Here is a 16,451-nt window from a genome sequence, read left to right on the forward strand (position 1 = left end):
CAAAGAATCTTGCAAATCTGAGCTCAGTTTGTGACAATGGAGACGTACATGAGATCTGTGGTTGTTTTTCTCACATGAAATATTTGAGACACACTATACTTCCATAAGATCTCCATGTATTCTCATTGATGACAAGAAGAAATAATCCAGCTAATAAAAAAGATCTGTAATCTGAAATGTTTCTTTCTTTTGGAATCTGGAAAGTTTAGTTTATAGATGTTCCACTAGACATTTTGAAAGAACAGGAAAGAAATGGGAATAGAAACGCATCATTACAGCAGACGAGGTCAACGGAAAGTCTAACTTTGCTTTTTTTACTGTGACACTTACGTGGTACTGCGTCTTGTCAATCCCGATGAGGAAGAGGAGCTCAGCGATGAAGAGGTTGATGCAAAGGTTCTTGTGGATGGTGTTGCGGTCGGTCTGCAGGCCTCGCAGGAAGCAGAAGGTGGAGATGCAGATAGCAAGACACACCAGAGAAATGACAATTCCCACCCATGTGATCACAAAGAGAATCAACTCATGCATCCTGCCAGGATACTGGGAGAGACAGAAAGAGAGAGAGATGGATAAGGAAATGGTACAAACTGATAGGCTGCCTGAGGGAAAGTGACTTCTACAGAGGACATATGAAAACTCCATTAAATGTCAAGCTGAAATTGCAGTGCATTTGTTTGTATATTTTGCTCTTCTGTGCATATATTCTGTGCGTGTCGAGCGGGCGGAGGTGTTTATGTGTACGAGGCTATTTTCAGATTTGTTTTAATGTGCTGATAAATGTAGTGAGCGTGCAAGCTTACATCTGGTTCGTGGTGTACCATCAGCACCGCAAAGTTGGTCAGATGACTACAAGAGCACGTTGTGTGCGTGCTGTTAGTTTCCATCAGCCGACAGCCCTGCGACGACCACTGACCCGTCATTGAACGCTCCGAGTAGTTCCAGAATGAACAGTTTGGGGTGAAATGATTCTCAAGCTGCAGACCCACACACACAAATATGTTCAGTTCAGTGAAACCTTTTGGATAATAGATGGGGGTCATGAGGTCATTTGTCGGAAATTCAAGAAAATTGTTTCTTATTTTGCTGTTAGCTATTATATGACATATGTGAACAGGACACTTTGCAAACATATCTTTAAAAATCCTTTCCAGTAATTTCATTTATCTTACCCTAAGGAGTAAGGTTCTGTAAACACGTGGGCAATTGTAAAACGTTACATTTCATTGATCTCATTCACAACAAGCACAAGCTGCACAAACTGCTGTATTGTTTCTCTAAATCGTTCACCACAAGCATTCTTAAGTACATCACCACCGAAAACCAAAAAGCAACAATTTACGCAAGAATGTTTTTCACGAACTGTTTACGCACACAATCGTTCCGCTTGAGGGCTATTATTGTCGAACACTAATGTGATCTAGTGCAGTTTTTATGTACCTGTAAATGTCTAAGTGTGAACACCACAGGCTCGGTCAGAAACACTCGACTGGACTCTTTATTTATGGATGCGGCGATGACGTGCGAATTCACCGCCAGTCCCCGCCCGCCAGGCCCCGCCTCCATCTCCATCTTCACGGTGGCGTTTTCGGTGGAGAGAAAGGAACCCAGATTCTTATAGAGAACAAAGACCACTTTCACCTGACCTGTTCGGAGAAAAAGAACGAGTTATTGAGTGGCAGAAGGTTATGAATAACAACTAAGAGCAGAAGGGATCTGTAGAGCGAGCTGAGTGAAGGTTAAAATGATTTGGTCAGGGAGGGGAGTGAGCGATGGAGGGTTGAAGGGATTTTAATATGGAGGGCAATGGAACATTCATCCATTCAGCGCTCAGTCACAGCGTTTCCTTCGTATCCCGTATGAATATTTCATGTGCGTTTGTTTCAATCATACTAATCTCACATCCCCCGCCCGACCTGCCTTAGATGAGAGACGGGCGATGACGAGGCAGCCTGAAAAAAGGCAACACGCAGGAGTGGCGAGAGATGACGGGAGGATAAGATGGCCGAAAGATGGTGAAGCGTAGGAGACTGAGACGAGAAAGTGAAGATAGGAGAAATAAAGAGCGGCGAGATGCTCCGTCAGCCTGAAAATGATAGCAATCTAGTCGCCCTCTCGAGCTGTTCGATTAAAAACGCTGTTAAGAAACCATCAGGGAAGAAATAGTCTCAGCGCTTTTGTTAATCTGATTAGCTTTATTATCATCAACCGATAACCGCATAAACCAGACTGGAAAAAGCTTTGGTGAAACCGTGCAGGGACGAAATGCCGAGCGCAACAGGGCCGCGATGCAGCTCTGTGATCTCATTTCTATTCATATATAAAGTGTGCACGTACTTTGTCGCATGTTTGCGTTCACATTCGAAATTCGTTTTATTTATGTGGCACCATTCCCAATCTCAAAGTTGCAAAATTAACATAACATAACATAAACATAAGAATGTAGATGTAAGATTATTTTCTTTAACATGTTTATCCAAAGCAATTTACTAACATCGCGAATAAGCAAGACACACTGAAATATGCAATATATTAAGAACGTCATTAGAAACATGCAAATATTCTGTGATCTTCCGTCGGCTGCTATTGAAATTGCAAGAACATTTGCAAAAAGCAATGTCGCAGGTGACCGAGTTCAATACACCCTTTTCCAACAGCGGGACTTTGATTTATAAGTCAATGACGGAGAAACTTATCATAGAAAGACCCCTTTGATGGCAAATTTATTTAGAAATGAAATCCAGATGGGGTAATACAACTCAAGTCGTTTGCACTCTTTGTATGACTGAATTTAATTATCATCAAAGTGCAGCAAGAAATAAAAGCGAAACGTCGCCAATGCTCACGATTAACATTTTTGTATGTGTGTGTGTGGGGGGGGGGGTCAGGTTTAGCCAACATCATTGTGAATAAATGTGCCCACAAGGGCTGTAAAATATAAAAATCAGCTATATTGAGATAGCAGCCAAAAAGGAAAATGACTCAACAACCATGTTAAATGATGTCTTGATGAAAAGGTTAAAAAGCAGATTAAGGGAACAGTATACAAGCAATGCAAGTCAGTGGAAAGTCTCCACTGTAAGAGAAAAACAAATGTGTGTATGTGCTGTCACAATGTTAAGAATACTAATGAGGTCCCGTTGGAGGGATGACAGTAAGCCTGGAGAATAAAAGACAGAGAGAGAGACTGACCATTCCGGCTGTATTGTTTGAATGTGGACGCTGAGAGCTGGATGCTGCTGTCGCTCGGGCCGTTCTGAGGGAAAAACAAGTCCTGAGAGTCCGTCTCTGTGTTCAGTACACGCACCTCCAGATCTAAATACACACACAAACACACACTGTAATGTTTGAACCATAGGACCATGAGGCCATTTATTAGACTCATTCTCATCACAGATATTAGAGATATTAGACACGAAGCATCAACAAAACTATCATCAAAGACACTAATGTTCAACAAATTGTAACAGTACTAGAAATTGTTATAAGTCATTAAGCTATTCATTATTAAGTTTATTATAATTATTATTGTTGTTAGTTACTAGGTCTTTTAAAGTCATAGACTAGATTTTCCGTGATTTATGACTCCACCATTGATTCGTTTTTTTATTTGACGCAATTGAAGATTTTTTACATTAAATTTTTCTAAATTGAATAGCACAGTCTCTGTTCTTTGATACATGTTCATATATTCAAAGATGAAAACATTCTGGGGGGTCATTTACACGATTTTGAAAAAAAAAGAATTGTTTAGATAAGTCATTTCAGTAGCCAAACAACATAGCAACCTGAAGTCAAATATATCCAGCTAAGATTTCACCCATATGATAGTCAGTTTAGCTACACGACAAGCTACATACAAAGAGTGAAACTATTAAAAGCTGCAATCTGTAACGTTTGTTTCTATGTCACCATCTCTGTTTAAAACATGAAATTGCATGTTACTTTACCTACCTGTCTTACATAAGTTTAGGTCAAATTACGCAAATCAGTTACCTGATTTTTGTTAATTTTATAGAAAAGTGTTTATTTTTACACCTTCTAACACCTTCTATTATATAATTTGGTGAAGATAAAAAACCTCTAATACATAAATTTACACTAAATACAATTAGTAAAACTAAACTATTCATATAGCAGTACTAATCAGTACAGTAAATACAGTAGTTCTTATTTTACTGGACGAATACAGTCGATCTATTCTCAATTTACTTATAAAAGCGTTTATGTTAGCGGTGTTGTTACAGGACTTCTAGTTAATCACTCCTCTTCATGGAATCGTAAAAACACACAAACACAGCATTACTCACCAACGTTGGCAGCGTGGTCTGAGAAGTGGTTGTTGTACATGTTGTTGGCCAACAGGAAGGCACCTTTCTCCATGACGTCCAGCAGCATGGTGGCGGTGTGAGCCTGTTCGGTGCTGTTCATGTCCTGCCATGACTCTAAAGCCTCGGCACGCAGGAGGTTATCCACAGTCTGCACCACCGCCTGCACACACAACACAAACCGTACAGTTACAGTTAGCTATAACTGCACATGACATTAGAGATCATAAAATATATATCAGTCACATCCGTGCGTGTTATGAAAGGGCAATTGTTTCATTATTACTGAGAAGCAACAGCTTTAAAAACAATATACTCGACAGGAATGCTTAAAGAAAGCCTTAGGCAGAACATACAGTATGTCATCACTACTACATGTCTCTCACACACACACACTACAGACAAAAAACCTGTCCGCTGCAATGAACAACATTTATTTAAGGTGTGGATATTATTTTAGATAAAGTATTTATCTACAAACTACAAAGGTAGCCATAATCCCACCCTGTAATGGAATGTTATATTTTTAACATTAAGTCTTTTAAAACCAATTATGGGTAAACCTTTAAAGGCCCATAAATCACAAAAACACATTTTTAGATTGACATTAGATTTCTACACATGCACCTGGTCCAAAAGACAGAAGCCACATTGAACATCTGTATTTTTTAGGGTTTGGAAAAATAGAAATGTAAGTAAATATGTTTTAAAAGGATTTTATCATTATCACCTTGTGGGACAACACGGACACCTCAACTGCATGCTACAGCATCACCACAGTCAAAGTGAAACATACCAAATATTGCCAAATAATACCAGATAGAGAAATGAATGTTAATATTTCATTTAAATTGCTGAATTCAATTATTTCAAATTAAATTTCAGTTTGAATTAAAAAAACAATGGTTACACTTTACAATAAAGTGCTGTTTGTTAACATTAGTGAACGCATTGACTAGCATAGCTAACAATGAACAATTTAGTTTTTCAGCATTTAGGAATCCTGGTTAGTGTCAGTTCATGTCAAAACAGTTATTCATGTAAATTCATGGTGCATTTACTAATGTTAAAAGTGACCATGTTTGATTTTAATAATGTATCACATGCTAAAATGAACATGAATTAATATTAATAATTGTTGTAGAAATATTGTTTATTCTTAGTTTATGTTAGCTTATGCATAAACTAATTGTTTACAACTAGCACCTTATCGTGAAGTGTTACCAAAACATATGCATACACATTAGCCGCATTTTACTAATACAAAGAATTTTATACAAATACAATACCTGAACGTAAGCCCGGCAGGTCCGTTCTCTCTTCTGCCACTGCAAAACACAACAAAACAGCTTTCAGTCTCGCACAAACCAACACACACACATCCATGTCGCGCCTGTAAATTTCAAGGGTGTTCCTGTGCCAGGTACATTGATGTGGCAACAAACAGAACATGAAGGGTTTGTTTAAAGGGCAAGTGTGTGTCTGTGTGTGTGTGTGTGTGTAATGCACCTTATTGTAGTTCCTGGCTGCGGATTCTTTATTCCCTGGTCTGAGGGCCTGGAGCTGGGCATCTAATATATCCAATAGCTGCTCGATGAGTCTGACTGAAGAACTGACATCACCAGCGTGAATACGGCCCTGCGTGTGGTTCACCAGCTCGGCGGCGATGTTTGCTGCGTTCTCACCGCTTTTTATCTGCACAGTGAACACGCACACATATACTTCATATATACACACAGTCTGGTCTGTAAAGCTCAAACCCCTGCTGTGCGCCGCGGGGGTGTGAGCTAGGGGTTTTGAGGTTTTATCTGCGGGACGCGCAGACAAAAGACAGCAAATCATTAATGACGCTCTAAATCGAGCTATTGCGAAAAATGAAAAGGGGAATAAACGAAAGCGTGAAATGCGATAAGATTGCTTGCTCTATTTGAAAGTGGCGATGTAGCCTGTAAGGCCCTACGGCAAATATATCAACACGTACAAAAGCTTTGCTTACTGTGACGGCACCAACGCAAAGTGATGCAGATGGTATTCTATTTACAATCTACCATCGCTAAGTGAACGCTAACCTTATACAGAATCATTTATTGACTGAGCTGCAAGAATTTCTCGTTCTGAAAGTCTCAGAAACATTACCAATCCACCCACCTTTTCTGCTATCAATATCCTAGCTGAGGTTTACTTGCTTCAGCACGGATAGTTTTGTAAAGCTGTCACAACGTTAAAGGTTCATGAAGAATTTCGGACATTGACCGACATTGAAAGTTGACCTTAGCAAACATAATTAATAAAATATTTTAGCGGCATATGCTGTACTTAATGTCCTTAATGTGTGCAGTGTGACTTTCCACAGAGATGCTTTCAACTCTCCTTTTAGAGGGATTTTGTTCCAGATCAAGTCAAGAGAATGACCTGTGTGCGGTAATGTGAGCTGGGACCAAAATCATATCAGCTGAGCTAGCGAACAGCGAGAGGTCACGTCCAGTGTGAAGTTCTTAGTGGTCTCACCTTCTGAGCCACCTGGTTGACCCATGGCGAGGTGCAGTTACTCAGATCCGGACCACGAGGATTCCACATCACAGGGGACAACAGACACTGGAAGGAGGCGATTCCTTAGAACAGAAGATGGGAAAGAAGTAGAAAGAGTGACAAAAAGAGAAGTATTTCTGTATTATTATGGTCATATTAATACAATAATAGGCATATTTTGTGTAGCTTTAATGTGTTACTATTACCGATCAGTAGGGCTGTGCAATTCATCGTAGTTATTCATAATCATCCATTTTGGCTTCCAAAGAATACAAAACAGAATAAGGGATGAATTCCATTCTGCGTTTTCCATTTATTTTCATGTTGAATTCAAGTTTAATAACCGAGATTTCAATATTGGCCAAAATAATCGTGACTATGAATTTGATCATACTTGAGCAGCCCCACTGTTCAGAAATTATAAATGTGAATCATCTTTTCATCTTATTTAAATAAATGTTTCTTCCCTCTGAAATCCACTATTGTCAGCTGTGGTACTTTAGAAAATTTTACACATTATTTCATATTTGAAATTTTGTCAAATATTGTTGTTTTGCACAAATTACACATATACAGAGTTTAAATACGCAATTATTTTGAGGAGGCGTGTCACCCTTAGGTTTAATGACACCCTTAGATTAATGTATCAGAAAACAAAATTAATTGTAAGACTACCTGACAACTGACACATAAAAATTAATTATTTCAAATCCTATTATGATTTTGAATTCAATTCAATTCAATTCAAGTTTATTTATATAGCGCCTTTCACAATGTGTATTGTTTCAAAGCAGCTTTACGGGGGCAAACAGGAAAAACAGAAATGTTAAAACACAGCACAGTGCATGGTGTTTATACAACGAGTAAGATAATTTTAATAAATACTATCTAATTTCTAATTAAATAAATAAATGAATGAATGCAGTCTCCCGGTGAGCAGGCCATTTTGAAATTTATGTCATGTGTATGTCGCTCTTCGAGTATAAAACACTTACAAACTTAAAACAAATATATTTAATGCAGACGAAATACCACAAAGTCAGTGTTGTGTCGAATCACAACAGCAAGCTTGACCAATAGGAGTAGATTAAGTGTTTCGGAAGGAGATGCGTCACAGAGACCGTTTAGGGGTCCAAACACTCTATCAAATGCCATAGGCAAACAACAAAAAAGCTATAAAAAAACACGACCCTGACCTTTAACTCCATAACGAAATCCCTGATGTTAAGACTGCCTTTCAATTTTACAATTTCAACAACAACTCTTCATAAAAAGGCATTATAGGGACACTAAACTAGTAAACATTAATGCCCTTTTGCAACTTAAAGGGATACTTCAGCTAAAAATGAAACTTCTGTCATCATTTACTCACCCTCAAGTTGTTCCATATCTGTATACATTTCTTTGTTTTGATGAACACATAGAAAGAAATTTGGAAGAATGCTTATAACCAGACACATCTTGCCCCCATTGACTCCCATAGTAGGAAAAAATACAAAGTCCAAAGTGCCCAGGAACCCACAACTCAAAGGTAGGTAAATGATGACAGAAGTTTCATTTGTGGGTGAAGTATAATGTTGCTGTGTGTGAATGTAAGCAGACTGCCAAGTTGTAAAGCCGAAAGTGAACAGATCACAAAGCTATTGGATTGGGAAAAAAATAGTCGACTCTGAATCACGCAAACGAGTCGTCTGTCGTTCTAACTTCAGTTCCGGGTCAGATTTGCGTCACTCCCTGTAATGCACATTCCATTTGCAACAATACACAGTAGACCAATCACAGCAGACTAGACCATCTGACCAATCAGATCAGAGTAGGCTGACAGAAAGTAAGGGAGTAGACAGACGAATAGCCCATCATTTGAGAGTGAGATAATATAACTGCCTGTTATTAGAAAACTAAAGTGTAACCTGTATGTATGTGAACCTGTTGATGGACACTCCAAAACCAAAGGATGACCTTAAAAATCACAAAATATTTACTCTTTAAGTGTAAATGACAGGTGTAATTCAAAATAACCCTTTACAGCTGTTTACGTGAACTCATATAAATTCTCCGTATAACCCGATTAAAACATGAGCACAAACTGAATAACCATTCCAACCAAGCTCACGGTTTATGCTGGAGGGAGTGAGAGGGAACGAGAGAGATGCTGAGAAGCTCACCGTGAACGCTTCCATGAAAAAACACTTTTCTTCGGTGCGGAAGTGACTTTGCTGACAGGGTAATGCCATCACACACACTTGTGCGGACTCACACACCAGTTGTGAGCATCACCTCTGAATGCTGAGAAAACACCTCGAGGGAGAAACCTTCTGCCACTCCTCCTTTTCTGTTAAGTTGGGCTGTTTAGTTAGCCGAGTTCACAGAGAGGACAGCATGCTGTGATCAAACAACTACAGGCCTTTCCAGCAACCACAACACAAACACCTCCAGAAAACACAGAGAGAGAGAGAGAGAGAGAGAGAGAGATGAAGGGATGGAGTGGCATTAGCAGCATCTGCATTTCCTCTCTCTCTCTCTCTCTCTCTCTCTCTCTCTCTCTCTCTCTCTCTGTCCCTCCTTCATCCACATCAGACTGGCTTTGAAAGATCTGCCAGCTTTCACCAATTAAAGCTGCTGATAATTGAACATGTCTGTCATTTTAGCGCCAGTAAGAAGGTGACAGAAGAAAGAAGGCGTTTTGTAGAAGGATGCTAACCCTGGGGGGCATTTTCTTACGTGAGGCATCTGATGCAGCCGTTGTTGTGTGCGTGTGGGGGGGGTTCATCTGTACCGTGTCTACAGATTCATTTTTTTTCCTGCAGTTTCTGTGGGCTAACCCATGCTGAGTTTGAAGATGGCTCCTTCATCTGCAAGGGACTGCCTTTTATCTGCGAGTCCCATGAGGCTCTGCCAGCTGGAGCGACTACAGAGATGCGGAGGAACAGGAAGTGCGCGCACAAGATACAAAGCAAGGGAGCGTATACTCATGCACAGATGTGCATACACAATGCAGGTGTGTAGACCAAACACAGCAAACACTTCCACAAAAAGCAGTCTCAACAAACACTGCGTGACCTTTTCATAACCAACACCACGCACGCTTCCTTCCTGCAATCCCATGATTCCTTGTGACTTCAGAACGTTCTTGCACATTTCTTCCAGGTGCAGCACATTAAAGAGTCGAGCGACATCTATTCAGTGTGGAGCTAAAACTTCCTAAAGTTGGATGCTACTTGTGTAATTACATTTATCATTAGCGTGAATGTAATTTAATCAAGCACAGCTTTTTAAAGTAGCAAGCAACTTTTCTCCAATGAGAAGTGAAGTGTTAAGTCAGTCACAGTTTTTTGTGTCGTGTTGAGAATCAGTTTATATGGACAATATCATTTAAAGAACATCTAGTTTCTATATGCTAATCTTTTGTGGAGAAAAAATATTAAGTTCAAGTCGACACGTTTTTTTTCTGTAACGCTTTTCGAAATATAACCATTGCATTGCATCAGAGCAACTTTACAGAAAATACATTTGAGTAGATAAATAAGAAATAATACAATTAAATGTATGTAATAAAATAAAATAATCATGAAACAATTATATAAAATTATAAAATACATGATGATACAGGGGCTTATGCACATTTCCTATTGACATATTTGTAATTGAACTGTTTTAGTAATAGCTCAATTATACAATTTTATTTCTTAATATATGGTGACATTCCATATCAAATAAAATATACCAAATCATCACTTGTATGTTGTTTTTTAGTATGTGTGTTTTATAAGACTATTGGTTTTATTGGTTTTATTGTCTCATTTGTTATTGTATAACCCAGAAAATATTTTAATCCTCAAAATATTTTACAGACAAAATGTTTTGATTTTCAAAAACATGATCATTCAAAATGGATAACTTAGCAAGTTTCAATTACTTATTTTTTTGCCACAACATAATTCCTACACACAATTTGGATGATTTCAGTATTAACTCTACAATTTGGCAATAGTAAGTATTTCGTATTTTGAAGGGGTAGTGTATAAAATACGTATTATATATTAATACATGACCCCCTTAAATACTTTCATGTAATTAGCTACAAAAAGTACATCAAATCTTGTGGACGATAAGCATACAATTTGAAATGATGAGTAGCTTATGGTACATTTTTCTATCTTTGCCAACAATGCAAAAATTCCACTCAGTTTAGCCATTGAACAGCATATCAGAGAGGACAGAAAAATGACACAAGCAGCTTATCAAGTTGCGACGCTCAGATCACATTTACACACACCACCACACGCCTGTAATCTTTCAACAGACAGTCAGCCCATCTCTGTCACTCACCCAGCGATCCCTTAGGACACGGCCTGTCAACGGTCTCTGCTCTCTGGGTGGCGGGCCACTGCACCCCTCGGGCCACGCGGGCTTCGCATCCCTGGAGCTCCGGGCCTTGGGGTGGTACCCGCAGCGGTCTGCGAGTCACCGGCACAGTGGCGGTGATGGGCCTCAGGTCTGGCGCCTTGTTGATGGCCCCTATCGGGTGAGCAGTGGGGGGCAAAGGTCGCATGGTGGAGGGGATGGAGCTGGAGGTGACGGGTCTTGCAGCGGTGGTGGTACTACTGCTCGTCAGTGCGGTGACCGGTGGACCTGAGCGGGAAAACGACAAGTGATGAGACACAACGAGAGACAGAACACCTACAGAGACAGTGTTGGGAAAAGAAGACAAAACCTGAACGTTTGATGCGTCTCACAAATGGAATGTGAGAAAGTCTATCCGAAGAAAACTAAAGCGTTTGCGAGTTTTTAATGCATGACTATATGTTCCCTGAGTCCCCAGGAGAACTGGATAGAACGAGAAACAGACGGAGAGAGGGAATGTTCGTGCCAACAGAAGATGAAAATGAATAATTGATTAGAAATCTTTTCTGATTTGACAAAACGCTAATGACCACTGCTAATTAAACCATAAAGACAACGTATTGAAGGCACAGAGGGGAACGCTAACAGAACGTTGACGGTAACAGATCAAACTGTCTGTTATCCACAGCTCCCTGCTGATATCTCTCCTTCTCTGTCACTTACCAGCGGTGGGGTCCGGCGGGCCGAATTCCAGGGGGTAGCGGAGCACATTGTAGTTATTCCAGACGTACAGTTGGTTGTCTCGTGGGTTGTAGTCTACGGATGAGACGTACTGGTACGGGTTGGGGAAGGGGATGCCGACGGGCTCCTCCCGCGCTCGGTTGGTGTTGTAGGCGTACAGCAGCAGATCTCCACCTGCCTCGCTGTCATCGTCCTGATACACGGAGCGCACGGCGTACAGAATGCCACACGCCATGAAGGCGTTTGACGCCAGGCGCTTATCGAAACTCGTCTCCCAGGTTCCCTCAAAGCGCAGGGTGTAGGGGTTAACCTGGATTTAGAGAGAGACGCTTCAGATTTCCATCTTGTTCGTGCCACACCACAAATAATTTGATTACTCCACAGTTCTAAAAAATGGAAGATCCTCAACATTCGGATGTGAATTGAAACCCAATAGCTGTTCTCTGACACTGACCTGACTGACCACCAGCCTTCCGTTGTTAGCCTCTGTTGCGTAGATAACCCATAGACCGTTTTCATCCACCGCAAGGTCAATATCAGATTTGCCCCCCCATCGGTACGGCGACGTGTCATGATAGTTGGCATTATTGACTATGGCTTCTCCGCTCTTGATGCGCGTGCGCAGGTCGTACTTCACGATGTTGCGCGTGCGTTCCTTGTTGTAAAACACAGCCCCGTCGTACACGACGAAGCCTGTTCCATCCACGCGATTTGGCAGCCTGTGAGAGAAGAGTTTGTCATTCGCTAAAAAAAAAACTCTTAATAATTTGTGCTACACTTCCAAAATCCTGTGATCTGGAAATAAATCAAACCCCCTACAGGTCTCACAGTCACAAGAGAATCATGAGTCGCTGTCAGAAAACCTTTTTAAAGGGGAAGCGTGTCATTTTTGTGCCACAGTGCTACTAACGTCCCTAAATGGAACAGTTCACCTGAAAATATAAATTCTCATTTAATTCGCTCATCCTCTTTTCATGGCAGATGTATGCCTTCTTTTCTTCTGCTAAACACAAATATATCTGGCACTTCAGGGGTCCCAGCTTGTTGAAGCTTAAAAAACACAACTCCAGTGGGTTAATAAATGTCTTCTGAAGTGAAACAATGTGTGTGTGTGAATTTTTTTGGTATTTTTAACATATTTAGCTCCTTTTTAACCTTCTTCAGTCACTGTTATAGCTGCTATATTGGTTGGAACTGCCCCCAGGTTTTTCACTTCCTGTTGCACTGGTGTATATGGTCGAGTGACTATGAAAGTGATTTGAGTTTTGATTTGTAATTTCAGATTTATCTTGAGGTTAGCAGCAATAAGATTTGAAGTAACAAATTGTCATATTTTAATTGTAGCCCTCTTAGGCCCGATTCACATTTCGCATCTAAAACCACGTGGAAAATGCGAGCCACGCCTCTTTCTCTATTCAAATGACCAGCGTTGCACAAATATTAATGGTTTTTCACACATACCTAAAGTTTCGCTTCAGAAAAAATGTATTAACCCACCATGGTCATTTGGTTTTCTTTTATGATGGATATATGTGCTTTCATTGACATAAAGTGACACATTTAAAACAAATCTTTGAATTCAGCTGAAGAAAGGAAGTCAGATGCATTTGGGATGGCATGGAGGTGAGTAAGCAAACAAATCTTTACCCCCATTGACTACCATAGTAAGGACAATGTCTGTTCTGCGGCCCTTTTGACTACCGTTGTCATTTTTCCTACTATGGTAGTCAATGGGGCCCAATAACTGTTTGAAATGTAAAGAAATATACACAGGTTTGGAGCAACAAGAGAGTGAGTAATTCATGATAGAATTGAAATTTTTGGGTGAACTTGACTTGACCCAACAGTCCTACTGTATCAAAGAAGTTTTTTCGACCGTATCCAAGCTCGGTTCTTGTCCCAAGCTGTGGTCAACACTCACTTGTAGGTGGTCGTAGCTCTATTCTGCTTGAAGTCCTCCCACGATGCATACTCGTAAAGCATGTCTGTTCGGTACGGAGTCCAGGGCATGACATAAAGGCGGTCACCAGACTGCAGGGGATCCTTACACCATGCCCCCGACTGATGCTCCGCCTCCTGCAGCAAACTAGCTGCCTGCACCCTTAACAGAGTCCCAGGACAAACAAAGACTAGAGATGGAGAAGACAGAGGGATACAGCAGAGAGAAAGAGAGAGACACAAAGAGAAGAAGAGATGAAATAACAAGGAGGGGACGGCAAGAATGCACAGAACGATGGCGTGAGAGGATTAAAGGGAGGAGAGATATGATTGGAAGACAAATGGAGAGATGAAGAACAAAGAAAGATAGTGAAGTGGTGGGAGGACATGAGGGATGTGAATGTGGAAGAGAATGAGGCAGCCAGAAAGAGAAAGAGAGGGAGGGAGGGAGAGAGAAATGGGAGAGAGGACATGAGATAAATGAGCATTCTTCTAATGAAAGAGTGTTAATGTTCATTAGTCAAGTATCTGCACACTGGACTACAGGCTGGTGAGGGGAGATGACAGAATCCTGGCTGCTGGTGCTCATGCACTGCTGGGAATCGCTTTTTAACGCTGCCCTCCTTCAGCGTCCCTGCTGGAAAAACAGAAGGGAGACCAGCTTCTCATGTTAGCCGACTTTCACACTGTTTCCAGCTGGACCAGACATGTCACTTATGGTTTTAAGGAGGTCCAAGCTGGTCTAGATGGTCTCTGTCAGCTTGTTTTAACATGGTGGACCGTCTTGATCAAGCAGGTCAGAATAGTCGGACCACCTTGGACCAGCAACAAATCTACTATCTACTCCATAAACCAGTTTCTTATGCTTGCTCAGTTAACATTGTTTCTAGTTGGACATGGCTCATCATTCAACACAAAAAATGTCTCAAGTTGGTCTAGATGGTGTATTTAACCAGCCGGTGGACTTGGGTCTTACACCATCTTGACCAAACAGGTTCCAGAGCGCTTAAGATGGTAAATTGGTCATTTATTGTCCTTAGCTGGTCCAAGTTGGTGGATTTGATTTCAACCTGACGGACCAAACTGGAGATCTGACCACATTGGAGAAACCCGAAACTCGCCCAAAGGGATTGAGCTGTTTTTCCAGCAGGGTTTTTTTATGTTTCTGTCTGAAGCTGTGGCATTTTCCTCACTGTAAAACATTGCTGTAATGCCCAAATAGGTTTTCATGTTTTTTGTATTGGATAAGGACAACTGTTTAAATGCCGGTCGTGTACAAAACACCCACAGTGCTCAATTTTCATCTCATTCTAGTGCTTGCTCTTGACACACACAAACAAAAACTTCTATAGTTGTTCTCCAAAGGAGGTCGTTCACCTGGGACTGGTGTGAATTAGCCATCTGACGCACTTTCTCACTCCCAGACTAAGAGGGCACAAGAGAACATATCGACGGCTGAGGGTGGGAAGTGTCTGTGGAGAAAGCAGAAATCATCTGCGCTGTGGCGTCACTGGGGACGTGTGCGGATGGTGAGGACACCTCAGGGGGAAAAGCTAGTGGGGCTCTCCTGCCATCGGCTATGTGCTTCCCAGACAGGCGATACTTACTGCTGTTACTTACACACACATATTTGCTAAAAGCTGAGACGGTGTGTGCAGAAAGCTGTTTTTAATTAGTGAATGACACACACACACACACTGCTGAACACGCCAATGCATCCAATTTTATAAATATTGATATGTTTGATATCAACAAGAAGCTTCAGCAGAAAGATGATTCTAGACAACCAGTCCACCAACAAAGTTTGTTTGGTTATACATATTCACACGCTAGAGGTCAGCACATACAAGAAGATCTTTCATTTGTTGTGACAAATGGTTGAATTATTTTGGTTATAAGCAAATCTATTTTTTCAAGTACACTAAAAAATAAAACTAGTAGGATTTACTTTATATTTACAAAAGTATTTTTTGGAGGATCAGATCTACAGTATTTGTATTGCCATCGTATTGCTCTACCAGTTGAGCTACAGAAACAAGAAAAGAAACAAGTCAAAATCAACTCAAAATGTTATTGTAGTTCCCTAAATTTAAACTATTAACTGTAAAACATTTTTTTTATTGAAAGCAAATAAAACATTGGCTTAGAAACTGTTTTAAAAAATTAACTAAACAAAAATGAGAAATGTTGCCTTTTATAAATTGAAATAAGCTTAATGTAAGGGGCTACTTTTAATTGTTACTTAATATTTGTAAATGAATCATTATTATTTTTATATAAATTATTTTATCGTAATCTTTTAAATAATTATATTGTAATATTTTAAATTATTAATTAATATAAATGAAAACTAAACTAAAACAAATCTAAAATAAACATAGAGAAACATAACAATATAAAAATCCAATTTTGCTGAGAAATAGTTTAAAGTCCAATGAATATGTAAAGGCTGAGTTATTATTTGCTTCAGTGTTATTGTAGTTTTGTAAATATTTTGAATAATTCTTTATATATTTCTTTGTCAAGTTTTTTTTCTTATGTGCCCATGTCATTTTATTATTTGATTTTAATACA

The 16,451-nt window shown here is 40.0% G+C and overlaps 1 protein-coding gene across 2 annotated transcripts in view; it reads right to left on the reverse strand.

Moving 5' to 3' along the window:
* The window catches only part of adgrl1a (adhesion G protein-coupled receptor L1a), a 147,690-nt gene that overhangs the window by 20,682 nt on the left and 110,557 nt on the right, over nucleotides 1–16,451 (reverse strand). For both annotated transcript variants that reach the window (XM_056752074.1, XM_056752073.1), the window contains exons 5-16: nucleotides 13,861–14,068; nucleotides 12,394–12,658; nucleotides 11,922–12,249; nucleotides 11,184–11,486; nucleotides 6,834–6,937; nucleotides 5,835–6,020; nucleotides 5,615–5,653; nucleotides 4,308–4,488; nucleotides 3,190–3,312; nucleotides 1,438–1,643; nucleotides 801–974; nucleotides 331–540 (exon numbers count right to left, since the gene is read on the reverse strand). In XM_056752074.1, the coding sequence (XP_056608052.1) occupies nucleotides 331–540; nucleotides 801–974; nucleotides 1,438–1,643; nucleotides 3,190–3,312; nucleotides 4,308–4,488; nucleotides 5,615–5,653; nucleotides 5,835–6,020; nucleotides 6,834–6,937; nucleotides 11,184–11,486; nucleotides 11,922–12,249; nucleotides 12,394–12,658; nucleotides 13,861–14,068 (2,327 nt within the window). The remainder of the gene's footprint in view (nucleotides 1–330; nucleotides 541–800; nucleotides 975–1,437; nucleotides 1,644–3,189; nucleotides 3,313–4,307; nucleotides 4,489–5,614; nucleotides 5,654–5,834; nucleotides 6,021–6,833; nucleotides 6,938–11,183; nucleotides 11,487–11,921; nucleotides 12,250–12,393; nucleotides 12,659–13,860; nucleotides 14,069–16,451) is intronic.

This window comes from Triplophysa dalaica, chromosome 7, assembly GCF_015846415.1.
Source record: "Triplophysa dalaica isolate WHDGS20190420 chromosome 7, ASM1584641v1, whole genome shotgun sequence".
Taxonomy (NCBI): domain Eukaryota; kingdom Metazoa; phylum Chordata; class Actinopteri; order Cypriniformes; family Nemacheilidae; genus Triplophysa; species Triplophysa dalaica.